General features: G+C 40.6%; 1 protein-coding gene across 1 annotated transcript in view; it reads left to right on the top strand.

Annotated features, from left to right (window-relative positions):
* Window positions 1–15,757, top strand: part of ACSS3 (acyl-CoA synthetase short chain family member 3) — a 116,058-nt gene that overhangs the window by 36,817 nt on the left and 63,484 nt on the right. Inside the window, exons 4-5 of the mRNA XM_063447144.1 lie at window positions 6,375–6,563; window positions 14,396–14,530. Of these exons, the coding sequence (XP_063303214.1) occupies window positions 6,375–6,563; window positions 14,396–14,530 (324 nt within the window). The remainder of the gene's footprint in view (window positions 1–6,374; window positions 6,564–14,395; window positions 14,531–15,757) is intronic.

Raw genomic sequence — 15,757 nt, 5'->3', positions numbered from 1 at the left:
GGAGGCAGGGGGATCGATAGCACCAGGAATACAGCCTTGTATTCCTGGCACTATAGTATCCCTTTGATATTTCAGGACTTTATTTGTATTAAAGACTGTATGTATGTGGCAGTGTGTGAATGCAGAGATGGATCTGTGTGTGGATTATCAGCGTTTGAATAAAGGAATTTATTTTGTGTGTGAAGTAAGTGTGAGTAACCCTGTTTGAATGCAGTGATGTAGCTACGTGTGTGCAGTGGTATCAGGAATGGTATCTAAGTCTGTGGAGTAGCAATGTGTAAACAGGGTCACTATTCAGCACAGTGCAGTCACTGTACAGCCGTTACAGCAAGTATTGATATAGGTCTATCACAGCTTCCCAGTTTGCTATATCCTTTGTCTCTCACCAGCCCCAGCCTGTCAGACCATTGCCATGAGATACCATGGCAATGCTCTGATACTACACAATGCCGGGGTTTAAGAGAAGAGATGGCACCTGGAGGAGACGGATGTTGAAACCTTTAGAATACCGATCATTGGTCAGACGTAAGAAACAGAGAGGAGGGAATTAATACCAAAATACTTCCTTCTTACCACCACAGATTACAGACCATATCCTATCCCACAGATACACACATGCATATAGGGATACAGTTGTAATTAAAATTATTCAATCCCCATTTTAACTCAAGTTTATTGTCAAAATTCACAGACTTTCAACTGTTTGCAATGAACAAATCAAACAAAAGCAATGTGATGTAGGTCAACACAACAAATGCTTCAAGTGGTTTCCCCAAATTTCACTTAAAATGCAACTTATACAACTGTATATCTATGAGTATGGAGTGACAGCGTGTAAATGCAGAAGTGTTTATGCATGTACGGAGTGACAGTGTATAAGTGCGCATGTGTTTAAATGGAGAAGTGCAAATGCACCCTAATCCAATATCTTTTACCCATGACGCTTTCCACTCCCTTACCATTTCATTTTTCACATCCACCTTTCTATTGCCACCAATCCTACATGCTTTTTTTCTCGTCTCATCAAAACCCATTTGCCTTAAAATGTGTTCTTTTTTTTTCCTGTCCATATCCCCTTCACTAGTTATCCATGTCCTCACAGTTCCACTGCTCCATGTCCATTCACTTCCCTGTTCGTACCCCATTTTGTCCCTTCGTTACTCATTCCTGTCACCTCTCTCTTCCATATTCATGTCCCCTCACTTCTCTTACTGATGTTCCTTCTCTGTCCCAGTTCATATTTTCTGGGTCCCCATTCATGTTCCCATTCTTCCATATGCCATTTTCATTTTTATTTTATTTATTTACTCATTTTTTTTTTCATTTTACATTACTGCCCCCCCCCCCCCCCTCCTGCTTGCTTGCTCATCTCTTACAAACTACTATATTTTACTGACTGCATATACATTTGCCATGCAGCCCATCAACATGCAAATTTGTCACATAGCCCACCAGCATTCATATTTGGCATATTGCTCACCAGAAGCTATATGTGTCCAAACTCTAGTGATGACCCTGTAAAAGCATTGCCACTGGTCAGACATCATCGGATGGCTAGAGCATAATTATAGCCTATTCCAAGAGTCTATAATTAACCGGGTGCCAGGAGGAATATTTTATCTAAACTCTTTATGGTCTGATGAGCTATAAACAGTAATCTTAAGAATCAAGATGGGCATTATCATGGAAGAGTAAAAAAGTGGATCACTTACTTTTATTAAAAACATTTTTCTCAAAGTATGTTGCTCAAAGTCTGAATTTTTCATAAAAATACATACATTGTTCTAGTTTCATACTGACAAACTTAGCTATATTAATATTGCATGATGACACATTTGTGAAGATTCTTTAATACTAGCTACATTCAAATGACTTGTTACAAACTTCAAACGAATGATAGGACATTGTGATTTTAATCAGGACAAGTTCAAACACCTCTCCAATTTGTTAGATTGCTAATGGATATCGGTTTATGTCTCTGTGCGCCCCAAGCTGCATATATTATAGGTTCCATCTCATTTATGTCATTTTAAATAGTCTTATGAACTTTAGAATGTATATTTTTATATTGCAATTTTCTAATGGCAAACCGAGAGAGGCATTTCTGCATCTAATTACAGCAGATAATTCTGTTTTAAGGGATCTCTATTTAGTGTGCATCTCCTAAGGCAGTGGTTGACAATAATTGCGGGCTTCAAGAACCACACAATTATATCGACATGCCAATATTAGATTTTAGGAACGACAAAGAGTAAGGTTGTTTATGTACCAATGCTAAAGCCTAACCCAACTCAAGGTAAAGAAACCCTTTGTAAGCCTCGATTTACTGTTTTTGGATAAACTTTTAAAATTATTATTGAAAAATTTTATAATATCCAAAAATACATCATTATATATAAAATATATATTTAAAAAAAATCTAAATATTAGATTTTTTTTTCTAAATTTAGTCCGGTAAGTAGTTAATGTATTCCCAGGATTGTAATTGTATGTTTATGTATTCCTACTTTTAACTAATAGAATTGTGTGAAGTCTAAAAAATGTAAATGATATGCAAACTCCCTTTTTACCCTGCAAGCAAGTGTCTCTATTTTAGTTCCTTGTAAGTCATTGTTATAGGGTCTGGAAGTGAGCTTTGAGAAACATACGAGGAGAAATTAAAGTGACACTATAGGCACCCAGACCACTTCAGCTCATTGAAGTGGTCTGGGTGCAGTGTCCCTGCCCCCCTTTAGTCTTTAAGTGGAAATCTTTGCAGTTTTTGAGAAACTACAATAATTACATTGCAGGACTAAGTCAGCCGCTAGAGGCTGCGGCACTTGCATCGCTGTTGGAATTGGGGGAGTAAATGAATGTTTTTTTTTTAACCCTTTCCAACCTTGCTTGTATAAGATTTGTTATGTTCAGACCAATGGTCTCAATTATTAGAAGTAGTGGAACCAGCAGGCTTTACTAATTTTTCCACTTTTTCATGTTTGCACTTATTTTTAGAACAGACGCATGTCATACCTAACCTCCAGTGTTGATATATGTCCTCTTCATTTGCATGTTTGTTTTGGCTCTGCCTTGTCTGAACTGCATTATGATGTGAATTGCTATATTTTTTAAAATACAATGGAGCATTTCATGAAAAAAAGATCAAAATAAGTTGTAGGATTTAACCCCTTAAGGACACGTGACATGTGTGACATGTCATGATTCCCTTTTATTCCAGAGTTTGGTCCTTAAGGGGTTAAATATTTAATTCAATGGTATTGCTTGCAGAGAAGTGACAAGTCTCGTTTAAAACAAAATAAAAATTAAAAAAAATTGAGCATATAGTGAAAAATGGTTAAAACAAGTTCTAGGTTATTTTCAGTCTTTTATTCAATCGTGTACATTTCAGAGAAGTGACATAATCCTATTATAATTCCAGGGGAGTACAGTCTGCAGTTCTATGACAGAACAAGGTTCCAAATAAGTAGACAGTAAAGTATTATACGAAATGACATCCTTTGGATAGATACATGCCGACAATGAATACAACAGAATAATATTTCTGTGAATATATGAGAGAATTATTTGACACGTTTTAGATGTTTCAAATGTTAGCAAATGCGGTTCTAGCTTTGCTTTTTCATAGTTTAGCTGTTTCTATATACATGTCAGCATGTATGTCAAAAATACACATTGTCAAGTTCACTGAGCGCAAATCTTCTTATCCCAATTATATTCTGTCCTTGAGCGGAACTGCAAACACCATTTTATGGCCTCTTAGATTCTAGTGACTCACAATTTACTCAAGGTAATCGCTTGGCCAATGGATTGCGGTATAAAGAATACCAGTAATGTATTTGTTGTCCGCACCATACCATTTTCATGAATAATACTACTTTCAGTAATATATCCTGTGCTTGTACAAAAAGCTTTCCTATAATCCCCCTATTTTCGATATTTATAAACCTAGGCAAATAATGTATTCCTTTTCTGTAAGTCTTGTAAGATTTCATGTAGAAGGTCGCTGGTATTCTACCGGAGAACTATCTACCCAGGCTTATTTTCACTCCGATGTGATTTAGAAACGTATTTGTTTAGCATTAACCCCTTAAGGACCAAACTTCTGGAATAAAAGGGAATCATGACATGTCACACATGTCATGTGTCCTTAAGGGGTTAAAGGAACACTATAGTCATCTAAATTACTGTAGCTAAATAAAGCAGTTTTAGTGTATAGATCATTCCCCTGCAATTTCACTGCTCAATTCACTGTCATTTAGGAGTTAAATCACTTTGTTTCTGTTTATGCACCCCTAGCCACACCTCCCCTGGCTATGATTGACAGAGCCTGCATGAAAAAAAAAACTGGTTTCACTTTCAAACAGATGTAATTTACCTTAAATAATTGTATCTCAATCTCTAAATTGAACTTTAATCACATACAGGAGGCTCTTGCAGGGTCTAGCAAGCTATTAACATAGCAGGGGATAAGAAAATCTGAATTAAACAGAACTTGCAATAAAGAAAGCCTAAATAGGGCTCTCTTTACAGGAAGTGTTTATGGAAGGCTGTGGAAGTCACATGCAGGGAGGTGTGACTAGGGTTCATAAACAAAGGGATTTAACTCCTAAATGGCAGATGATTGAGCAGTGAGGCTGCAGGGGCATGTTCTATACACCAAAACTGCTTCATTAAGCTAAAGTTGTTCAGGTGACTATAGTGTCCCTTTAACCTTTACGTAAATATTATACACATTCATAAACATTTTTTTTAAAAGCTTACATTGCAATCAGAGTGGGGGACCTCCTCCGTAGTGCCAAATAGGGCATTTTACATAGAAAAGGTCCCCCGCTTCAAAGGGTTAAAGTAACCCATTAAGGCTTACTGAGCTTAATGGGCAAATGCAGTTCAAAAACAGTGCAGTCACCTTCTGTAGTGGTGCATTTTTTCTCTATAATACGTTTTTATTTGCTGTTCAACATTAATAAACATGAGTACATGGTGAATAATACTTTCTTGGTACTTACTGTAGAACATTTAAAGGGAAACTATAGTGCCAGGAAAACAAAGCTGATTTTCTGGATCTATAGCTCCCTATAGTATCCCCATGTGTCAAGGCTCCATGCCCCACCCATGGTGCAAAAGGAGTAAATAAAATCCTTCTACAACTTATCTGATTCCAGCGCAGATGTCTCTCAGCACTGACTTGGGTTCCACCTCCACTCCTCGTGACGTCAGCGGGGGAGATGTAATGCGCATACTCAGCAAAGGCTGCGCTCGTATTCGTACTTCCCCCATAGAAAAGCGTTATACAGTGCTTTCCTATGGGGCTTCAGGAGATACTGAATGTCCTCATGCATGATGTGAGGATATCCAGCATCAGTTAGGCAACCAAAAGATGCCTAACGACCCAGAAGTCCCTCTAGTGGCTTTCTGGTAGACAGCCACTAGAGGTGGGGGTTAACCCACAAAGGTAATTATTGCTATTTCTTAAAAACTGCTATAATTACCTTAGCAGGGTTTTGAGACCTGGGACTATGCACCCTGACCACTTCAATATGCTGAAGCGGTCTGGGTGCCTATAGTGTCCCTTTATGTGATAATGAGATCCATATAAGCCAGAAAATAATGTGTTTCTTGTTTAGAAAGGTCGTAAACCTGCAAAAAGCTAATATTTCTCATTTGTTTTCCTATAGTAAAGCAACAGAGTGAGAGGGTGCTTAGACATAATTTGGTTCGTTAAAGGATATTGGTATAAAGAAAATAACACCTTGCATTGTATTTAAATAACAAATCCATTATATAAAACATATTAAAATATATTTTCGTCTACATAATACTTTCACAAAGCTTTGGTGGCCATGAAATTATTCTAAGCCTCATGGGTTGATCTAAATGATGCATATTACACCATATTGCTCTTTCAGTAAGCTGGTTGTGTGACGTTGGAGCAGAACAATGTGGAAATTCACCTGGTATGCATACATTACAGCATTTTAAATGGGCCAAAGAGGCCATAATATTGATCTCAATTTCATACTTCTGGATAAGCTTTTCAAATGAATTAACTACAGAGATTCCCATAGGAATACTTTAAATTGTATTCTTAACACCATCAGCCTCCGTGACATCCCCCCCGCACCTGATGATTAAATGGTTAAAACCCCTTTTTTCACTTACCTGTGTCCAACGCAGATAAAAAAAAATATATAATTCTAACCGATTTTAAATTATTTTTAACACTTATTTAACCAAAGCTATAATAATAAAAACAATGTGGACTACTATATAGAACTCGGTAAGTTGTTTAAACTAAAACCCACAGTATTTTAGTTATTAATGTTAATTTCAGTGTTTATTGTGTTTCTTAGATTGCTCTCTTGTGTTTTTTTTTGCAGGTATCCAGGTTAGCTGGCGTATTGGTGAAGCATGGCATCAGAAAAGGAGACCGAGTGGTTATTTATATGCCAATGATTCCCCAAGCAATGTATACAATGTTGGCATGTGCAAGAATTGGAGCTATACACAGTCTTATATTTGGAGGATTTGCACCCAAGGAGTTATCAGTGCGCATTGATCATGCAAAGGTATTCTTTATATGTTTAATATTTAAAGGGTCACTCCGGACTCCTAAAACACATGAGCTTTCTAAAATGCTTTATATGTGTTCTTTGTTTTTCACTTTACAATTAGTACAGATTACAAAAGAAGTTGATACTTTAATAAATTAACCTGGTTACGCCGCCCCTGGCTGTCAATCAAACAACTGGTCCTGTTACTTCCTGGTTTGGTTGGCTCAGTGAAGCTAAACTCAAGAGGCAGCAATTTCCTAGAACACCTGCCTTGCAAAGATTTCTCATTAAGCTGCATTGGGAAGTCTGTGATTGGACAGTGACGATAGTCTAGGCTTTGGAAGAAGGGGAGGGCTTGCAAAGGATTTCACTTTTGGAAGCTGTTTTTATATATAACCCCCACCCAATAAAAAAGTACATAATTAAATGAATTAATGTTTTCATTTGTGTATATCTACTACAGAGTCATAAGTTGTTTATTTTTGTTTGTTTGTTTGTTTTTTATTTATTTGGCAGTGGCATGTTCTTTTAAATTCATATAAATATTAGCAACATAAAACAAAGGCCTTAAACATACATTTAGCTGTAGAAATATAGTTGGTATTGTTTTGTGTGGTTATGTATTGGTTATCTCACAATCCAAAAAATATCTGAATAATTTTCTGCTGGTAATGCTGGCTAAGTTAGAAATGTGAAACACGGATCAATGATTATCAAAGACAGTAAGAGTATGATATTCAGATTAATATTGCAATGTACAAGACAAAGAAAATGTTGATTTTGCAGACTTTGCAATTAATTCACAGGTTCTAGATAGCAAATATGATAATGACATCAAGTTGATCTTGGGACCTTCTAATGTAAATGCATTGTAAAAAATCTCTTCATGCACAGTGATTAAAGATGGACGCAACTAGCAACTGGAAAAGATGCCATCGAGTTGAAAGATTGATAGTCTGACCATTTTGAACTGTGGGTTAATTTGTTGAAAAGTGGTGTCAGTGGATTGTCAAGTGCTCTTGGCTATTGAATTTGCTAAGCGTTATATGGTTCCATGGTTATCATGTGTCGATAAATCTTACTCATAGTGTTAGTGATTAATTAAACCTAAATTATATAATGTAACATATACTCTTAAAATTCCGAATTTAAAATGCCAAAATAAAAAAAATACATCAAAAAGGTTTGATTGTGATTGCATTAACTTTATTATTTTATGATTCTCTGCATGTTAATGGCTGCCAATAAAGCAGATTGACATCAAGACTTAAGTCTCTGAATTGCAATTGCTATATATTACCAATCCCATAAGCTTAAAGTACAGCACAATAAACACTACAGATCACTATAGTGATTATGGTGCTATAAATCTGTGTCAAGCAGTCTACAAATTCACATTTTTCTTTTCTGTTCAACTTAGATTACAATCACAGCATGAGCGCCCTGGGCAAAATAGCACATAACATTTTTACAGAATTTTTTTTTTTTTTTTACATTCTTTATTTATTGAGTTTTTCAAATAAGGGTAGGAGACAGAAAAAAGAAAGGGGGGGGGGGCATCAAGCGTCAAGATACATTGTATGACAAATGCAATAACAGTGCTTCGGACCCGGCAATGGGTCAGAGTCGGGATCAATGTTTCATTCGTAATTCATTTTCATTCTTTCGGAATTTGTGCGCCATCAACTTACCGAATTTTTTTTGTGTATGTTTAAAGGTGGTCCTGTCATTTTAACCTTGCAATGTAAATCATGGCGGTTCTGTAGAAAGTGCATTGTTTATGTTGCAAAGTTAACACACCTCCAGTGGCTGTTTTCCAGACTGCCAGTAGAGGCATTGATATAAATGAGTCAAACTTAATAGTCAATCAAATTACGTTCTAAATTTGATTGACACTGCCCAGCGATTTGCCTCATATATGAACTGGCCAATAGGGAAGCAATCATCAATCAATATTGTTCATCTCAGCCAAGGAGGAGGGGCAGCACGGCGGTGGAGGTAATTAAAGCTCACCTTTCTCAAACATTCCAAGGAGGGCTGGGCACCTAAACATCTACGGTGACATGTCTGTATTTCTTTAAATAAATTAGCCAACATACAATAATTGTTCTGATTCAAGAATATATTTGTATATTAATTAATTTTGCTAGTAAATCAATACTATGTTTTTAAAAAGTAGTAATTGTTTTATAATCTCCAGAAGTTCTATTTATTTTTTTCTAGATTGGCAGGGTTATTCGCTAAAGTGTGAATTGTTGGGGATTTAAATAGTTATTTATTACTACTATTAATTGACAGTGGACAGATTTAAGTTAAAATAGCCAACCTGAAAACATTACAGAATTTTTTAGTTTGACTAAAAATATGAAATTCAATTTAAATTCCTGACAAGTGACAAGTAATACCCTAACCCTCTAGGAGTTGGCATATAATTCAGTACGCCTGGATATAAACTTGCCAGGATGTATAAATTTATAAATGTGCATTTTCATTAATTTTCCTTCAATGTGCTACCTCTTATTTTTTATTTATTTTTTGTATACAAGTTTAATGTGTTGATTTCTCTGAGAGCTGGGTCACAGTACTACTTTAGGTAGCCAAGCATAGAAGTGCAACATGTATTCCTCCTGTGCAGGGCCGTCTTTCCACATGGGCACGCTGGGCACTTGCCCGAGAGGCACGTATCTATAGGGGCCCCACAGCGTTGCCACATGTTCCCAGGCTGACAGAGATCTTTGATCTCCCCTGCCGGCCCACGGAGAGTTGGTCTTGCTCAGTTGCTTTGGGCCCTCTTGGGACAGTGAGGAGATCAAGGATCTCTCTCACCGGACCGAGAGGCCCTTCGTTCTTGACAGGGAGGGAGGAGGGAGAATGCTGATCGGAGTGTTGCCGCGCGTTGCCCTCACACACACAGCACCCCTCACACTCTGCACCCCTCACACAGCACCCCACACACACTCTGCACCCCTCAAACACACATGGCAACCCTCACAACACACTCTGAATCCCTCAAACACACACAGCACCCTTCATACACACACTCTACACCCCCCCGCCACACACACACACAGAACTCCTCACACACACAGCAACATCACACTTTGCACCCCTAACACACACTCTCCGCACCCCCTACACATACACAGCACCCCTCACACACACACACACACACACACGCACAGAACCCCTCACACTTTGCACCCCTAACACACACTCTCTGCACCCCCTACACATACACAGCACCCCTCACACACACACACACACGCACACGCACACGCACAGAACCCCTCACACTTTGCACCCCTAACACACACTCTCTGCACCCCCTACACATACACAGCACCCCTCACACACACACACACACACACACACACACACACACACGCACATGCACAGAACCCCTCACACTTTGCACCCATCACACTTTGCACCCCTAACACACACTCTCTGCACCCCCTACACATACACAGCACCCCTCTCACACACACGCACACGCACAGAACCCCTCACACTTTGCACCCATCACACTTTGCACCCCTAACACACACTCTCTGCACCCCCTACACATACACAGCACCCCTCACACACACACACACGCACAGAACCCCTCACACTTTGCACCCATCACACTTTGCACCCCTAACACACACTCTCTGCACCCCCCTACACATACACCGCACCCCTCACACACACACGCGCACGCACAGAACCCCTCACACTGCACCCCGCCACAGAGAAACCCTCACACACAGCACCCCTACACACATACACTGCACCCCTCACTGAAAGTCTGTGTGTGGGTATTTAGCAGTCGGTATGTGTATCCAGCAGTCTGTGTGTATCCAGCAGTCTGTGTGTATCCAGCAGTCTGTGTGTATCCAGCAGTCTGTGTGTATTCAACAGACTGTGTGTATTCAGCAGACTGTCTGTGTGTATTCCATCAAGCAGTCTGTGTGTATTCAGCAGACTGTCTGTGTGTATTCAGCAGACTGTCTGTGTGTATTCCATCAAGCAGTCTGTGTGTATTCAGCAGACTGTCTGTGTGTATTCAGCAGACTGTCTGTGTGTATTCAGCAGACTGTCTGTGTGTATTCAGCAGACTGTCTGTGTGTATTCAGCAGACTGTCTGTGTGTATTCAGCAGACTGTCTGTGTGTATTCAGCAGACTGTCTGTGTGTATTCAGCAGACTGTCTGTGTGTATTCAGCAGACTGTCTGTGTGTATTCAGCAGACTGTCTGTGTGTATTCAGCAGACTGTCTGTGTGTATTCAGCAGACTGTCTGTGTGTATTCAGCAGACTGTCTGTGTGTATTCAGCAGACTGTCTGTGTGTATTCAGCAGACTGTCTGTGTGTATTCAGCAGACTGTCTGTGTGTATTCAGCAGACTGTCTGTGTGTATTCAGCAGACTGTGTGTATTCTATCAAGCAGTCTGTGTGTATTCTATCAAGCAGTCTGTGTGTATTCAGCAGACTGTCTGTGTGTATTCTATCAAGCAGTCTGTGTGTATTCTATCAAGCAGTCTGTGTGTATTCTATCAAGCAGTCTGTGTGTATTCAGCAGACTGTCTGTGTGTATTCAGCAGACTGTCTGTGTGTATTCAGCAGACTGTCTGTGTGTATTCAGCAGACTGTCTGTGTGTATTCAGCAGACTGTCTGTATTCAGCAGACTGTCTGTATTCAGCAGACTGTGTGTATTCAGCAAACTGTCTGTGTGTATTCTATCAAGCAGTCTGTGTGTATTCTATCAAGCAGTCTGTGTGTATTCAGCAGACTGTCTGTGTGTATTCAGCAGACTGTCTGTGTGTATTCAGCAGACTGTCTGTGTGTATTCAGCAGACTGTCTGTGTGTATTCAGCAGACTGTCTGTGTGTATCTATCAAGCTGTCTGTATGTATTCAGCAGATTGTCTGTGTGTATTCTATCAAGCAGTCTGTGTGTATTCTATCAAGCAGTCTGTGTGTATTCAGCAGACTGTCTGTGTGTATTCAGCAGACTGTCTGTGTGTATTCAGCAGACTGTCTGTGTGTATTCAGCAGACTCTCTGTGTGTATCTATCAAGCAGTCTGTATGTATTCAGCAGACTGTCTGTGTGTATTCTATCAAGCAGTCTGTGTGTATTCTATCAAGCAGTCTGTGTGTATTCAGCAGACTGTCTGTGTGTATTCAGCAGACTGTCTGTGTGTATTCAGCAGACTGTCTGTGTGTATTCAGCAGACTGTCTGTGTGTATTCAGCAGACTGTCTGTGTGTATTCAGCAGACTGTCTGTGTGTATTCAGCAGACTGTCTGTGTGTATTCAGCAGACTGTCTGTGTGTATTCAGCAGACTGTGTGTATTCAGCAGACTGTCTGTATTCAGCAGACTGTCTGTGTGTATTCTATCAAGCAGTCTGTGTGTATTCAGCAGACTGTCTGTGTGTATCTATCAAGCAGTCTGTGTGTATTCAGCAGACTGTCTGTGTGTATCTATCAAGCAGTCTGTGTGTATTCAGCAGTCTGTGTGTATCTATCAAGCAGTCTGTGTGTATCTATCAAGCAGTCTGTGTGTATTCAGCAGACTGTCTGTGTGTATTCAGCAGACTGTCTGTGTGTATTCAGCAGACTGTCTGTGTGTATTCAGCAGACTGTGTGTATCTATCAAGCAGTCTGTGTGCATTTAGCACTCTGTTTGTGTGTTGTGTGTTTGTATTCAGCAGTCTGTGCGTGTGTGTGTGTTCAGCAGTCGGTGTGTGTGTTCAGCAGTCGGTGTGTGTGTTCAGCAGTCGGTGTGTGTGTTCAGCAGTCGGTGTGTGTGTTCAGCAGTCGGTGTGTGTGTTCAGCAGTCTGTCTGTGTGTATACTCAGCAGTTTGTCTGTGTGTACTCTGCAGTCAGTCGGTGTGTACTCTGCAGTCGGTGTGTGTGTGTGTATTCAGCAGTCTGCCAATAATTTAAAATGTTATTCCTGTGAGTTGATGTGTAGGTAGGGGCCCCAGTGCAGTACTTTGCAAGGGGGCCTATACAGGGCCATCTTTCTTGCTTACTTGCTTAGGGCCCTTCATTGTTGAGAGTGAGGGACATAGGACCCAAGGCTAAATGAGAGGGAGGACCTGGGAGGCAGTTCCTCCCGCGAGCATGCTGGTCTGAGCGTTGCCATGGCAATTCTCTGACACATCATTCTGCTCGCTGGAGGAGTGAAGATAACCTGCTGCCAGAGGAGATGCAGGCTGCAAGGTCTGTAGAACTTATCACTGGACCACCAGGGCTGGCTGTGTCCCCCCTCCTTCACCAAAGGTAGGAAGAGGGGGGGGGGGGGGAGGGGCATGAAGTTTTTAAAAAAACATTTATTTTAAATAAAAATAACAAAAATCCCTATGAACCCCCCTCACATACAGCACCTCTCACACACACACACTGCACCCCCCACACACACACATACACTGCACCCCTCACACACAGACAGACAGAGCACCCCTCACACACACACGCACACATGCACACTGCACCCCCAACACACACAGCGCACCTTACTCATGCACACAGCACCACACACACACAGAACCCCTCCCACACACAGCACCCCTATCAAACACAGCACCCCTATCAAACACAGCACCCCTCACGCACAGCACCCCTCACGCACAGCACCCCTCACGCACAGCACCCCTCACGCACAGCACCCCTCACGCACAGCACCCCTCACGCACAGCACCCCTCACGCACAGCACCCCTCACAAACAATGCACCCCTCACAAACAATGCACCCCTCACAAGCAATGCACCTCTCACAGACAATGCACTCCTAACACACACAGCACCCCCACAGCACCCTTCTCTCTCTCACACACACACACAGCACCCTTTACATACAAACACACTAAAAGCCCCCATACACAGCATACCTCACACACACACACTGTACCCCTCTCTCTCACACACAAACTGCACCTCTCACACACACTGCACCCTTCATAATCTGTGTGTGTGTTCAGCAGTTTGTGTGTGTTCAGCAGTTTGTGTGTGTTCAGCAGTTTGTGTGTGTTCAGCAGTTTGTGTGTGTTCAGCAGTTTGTGTGTGTTCAGCAGTTTGTGTGTGTTCAGCAGTTTGTGTGTGTTCAGCAGTTTGTATTTGTTCAGCAGTTTTTATCAGCAGTTTGTGTACATGTATTCAGCAGTTTGCGTGTGTGTGTTCAGCAGTCTGCGTGTGTGTGTTCAACAGTCTGCGTGTGTGTTCAGCAGTTTGTGTGTGTTCAGCAGTCAGTGTGCATGTATTCAGCAGTCTGCGTGTGTGTATTCAGCAGTCTGTTCATATTCTCTGTGTGTATTCAGCAGTGAGTGTGTTTGCATTGTATGAATGTATTGCATTTGTTGGAGGTACCAATAAATATCAGTTTAATTTTAATAAAAAAATTTTTTTCCTGGCAGTGGTTGTGTAGGCAGGGCCCCAGTGCACTGCTTTGCCCAGGGGTCCATAATGAAGTTAAGATGGCTCTGGGCCTATAATGCTGTTAAGATGGCACTGTTCCTGTGATACGTTCACATAGGACCACCCAGATGACTGACTACTGAAATCCCGTACTCTCAGTTACAAGCTAATTTTGAGAGAACATCAGCTGATGCAACCAATATAGACAATGTAGTTATGACGTTATTACATATAGTTTGACCTCTCACAAAGGAGCCGTAGTATTTCCTAGATTCTTTTTTTTTTCTCAGTTTACGAATAGAATGCAATGATTTCAATAACTGAAGCCTTTATTCATGGGGGGGGGGGGGGGAGGAACTGTAAAACTATGGAAGAGGCAGAACCTATATATGATGTTTAATAAATACTGGAGGCATGTTAAATCAATTATTTATCCTATCTGCAGCCCAAATTAATAGTAACTGCATCATTTGGGATCGAACCTGGAAGAAGAGTGGAGTACGTTCCTCTTGTGGAAAAGGCTCTGGAAATGGTACAGCACAAGCCAGAGAAAGTACTTATCTACAGTAGACCTAACATGGTATGTTACCACTCTTTCCATATTGGTTGGAATAATGTCTTACTATTTTATGCTAAAAGAACAGAGCTCCAGTATCATGTGTCTATCTATTCTCTTCCTGTTTATCACTGTCACTATGTCTGCCTCCATTTGTCTATAGCCATATCTGTCTATTTAAAACTCTCCCTATAGCTGTCTCCATTAGTTAATAGCCATATTTGTCTCTGTAGCTTTTTCTTTACATATCATCTGGTTCCAGGGGAGGTGGAGACCTGTTGATCCCAGGAACATTTTTAAACCATTCTTAAATGTTTGATTTCTTAGCTTGGATGGGTGCAAGGGCACTACAGACACCATAACCACTATGTCAGGCTGTAGTGGTTATGGTTCTTAAAGTATCGCTTTACATCTAAACTTAAAGGGTTCCTGTAGTGCTAGGAGAACCCCTTCAGCCACTTACCTGAATCCAGCACCGATGTCCCTCGGCGCTGGGTCAGGCTCTGCCCATGCTCTATCCCCGCCGATGTCAGCCGGCGGGGGAGACCTAAAGCGCATGTGCGACAATGGCTGTGCACGCATTAGACCTCCCAACAGGAAATCATTATTCAATGATGTCCTATGGGGAAAATCTGGAGCTGGAGGTCCGTGAGGACATCCAGCGTCAGATAACGGATAACCAAAAGTCCATTTGAATCCATTTGAATTCCGGAAGCCCTCTAGTGGTTTCTGCACCACAATAAACGTGCATTCATGGGCTTGAAGCCTCTGGTTTTTCCAGCCTCTCCTGGCAAGGCCTTGAATGGCTTTCCTAATGGCTGCCACATACCCTGATGACATTAATATGCTGACTTCATTGCCAGGACATCAGTCCATTGAACCAAGGGATAGCAGATGTATTTATTTCCCGGAGAGAGGAACTATTTAATAGGCAAATTTATACATTTACTAGCGATTTTGCTAGTATAATGTGTAGTTGAAAATAAATGAGGAGTTAATTTCTATACTAAGAAAAAGTGGTATTAGAGGTCCCATTTAATTCTTTGTTACACGTTAATAGGATGTTAAATGTTCTTTTTGTTATTCCATGTAATATGACAAAGAATCTGATTTGAACTGACTCAGGATCAGCCTTTCTTTGTGTATCGAGCCTTGCTATTTTTTTTTTTTTTTTACCCAAATGCGGTTGTTTAACGTATTTGTGAAGATGAAATATTCAATAGAGACTTCTCTTTTCCATCAGTTGGTAGC

The sequence above is a fragment of the Pelobates fuscus genome, chromosome 3, assembly GCF_036172605.1.
Source record: "Pelobates fuscus isolate aPelFus1 chromosome 3, aPelFus1.pri, whole genome shotgun sequence".
NCBI lineage: Eukaryota > Metazoa > Chordata > Amphibia > Anura > Pelobatidae > Pelobates > Pelobates fuscus.
The sequence above is the reverse complement of the archived record's forward strand: the minus strand, read 5'-3'. Positions and strand labels throughout refer to the sequence as shown.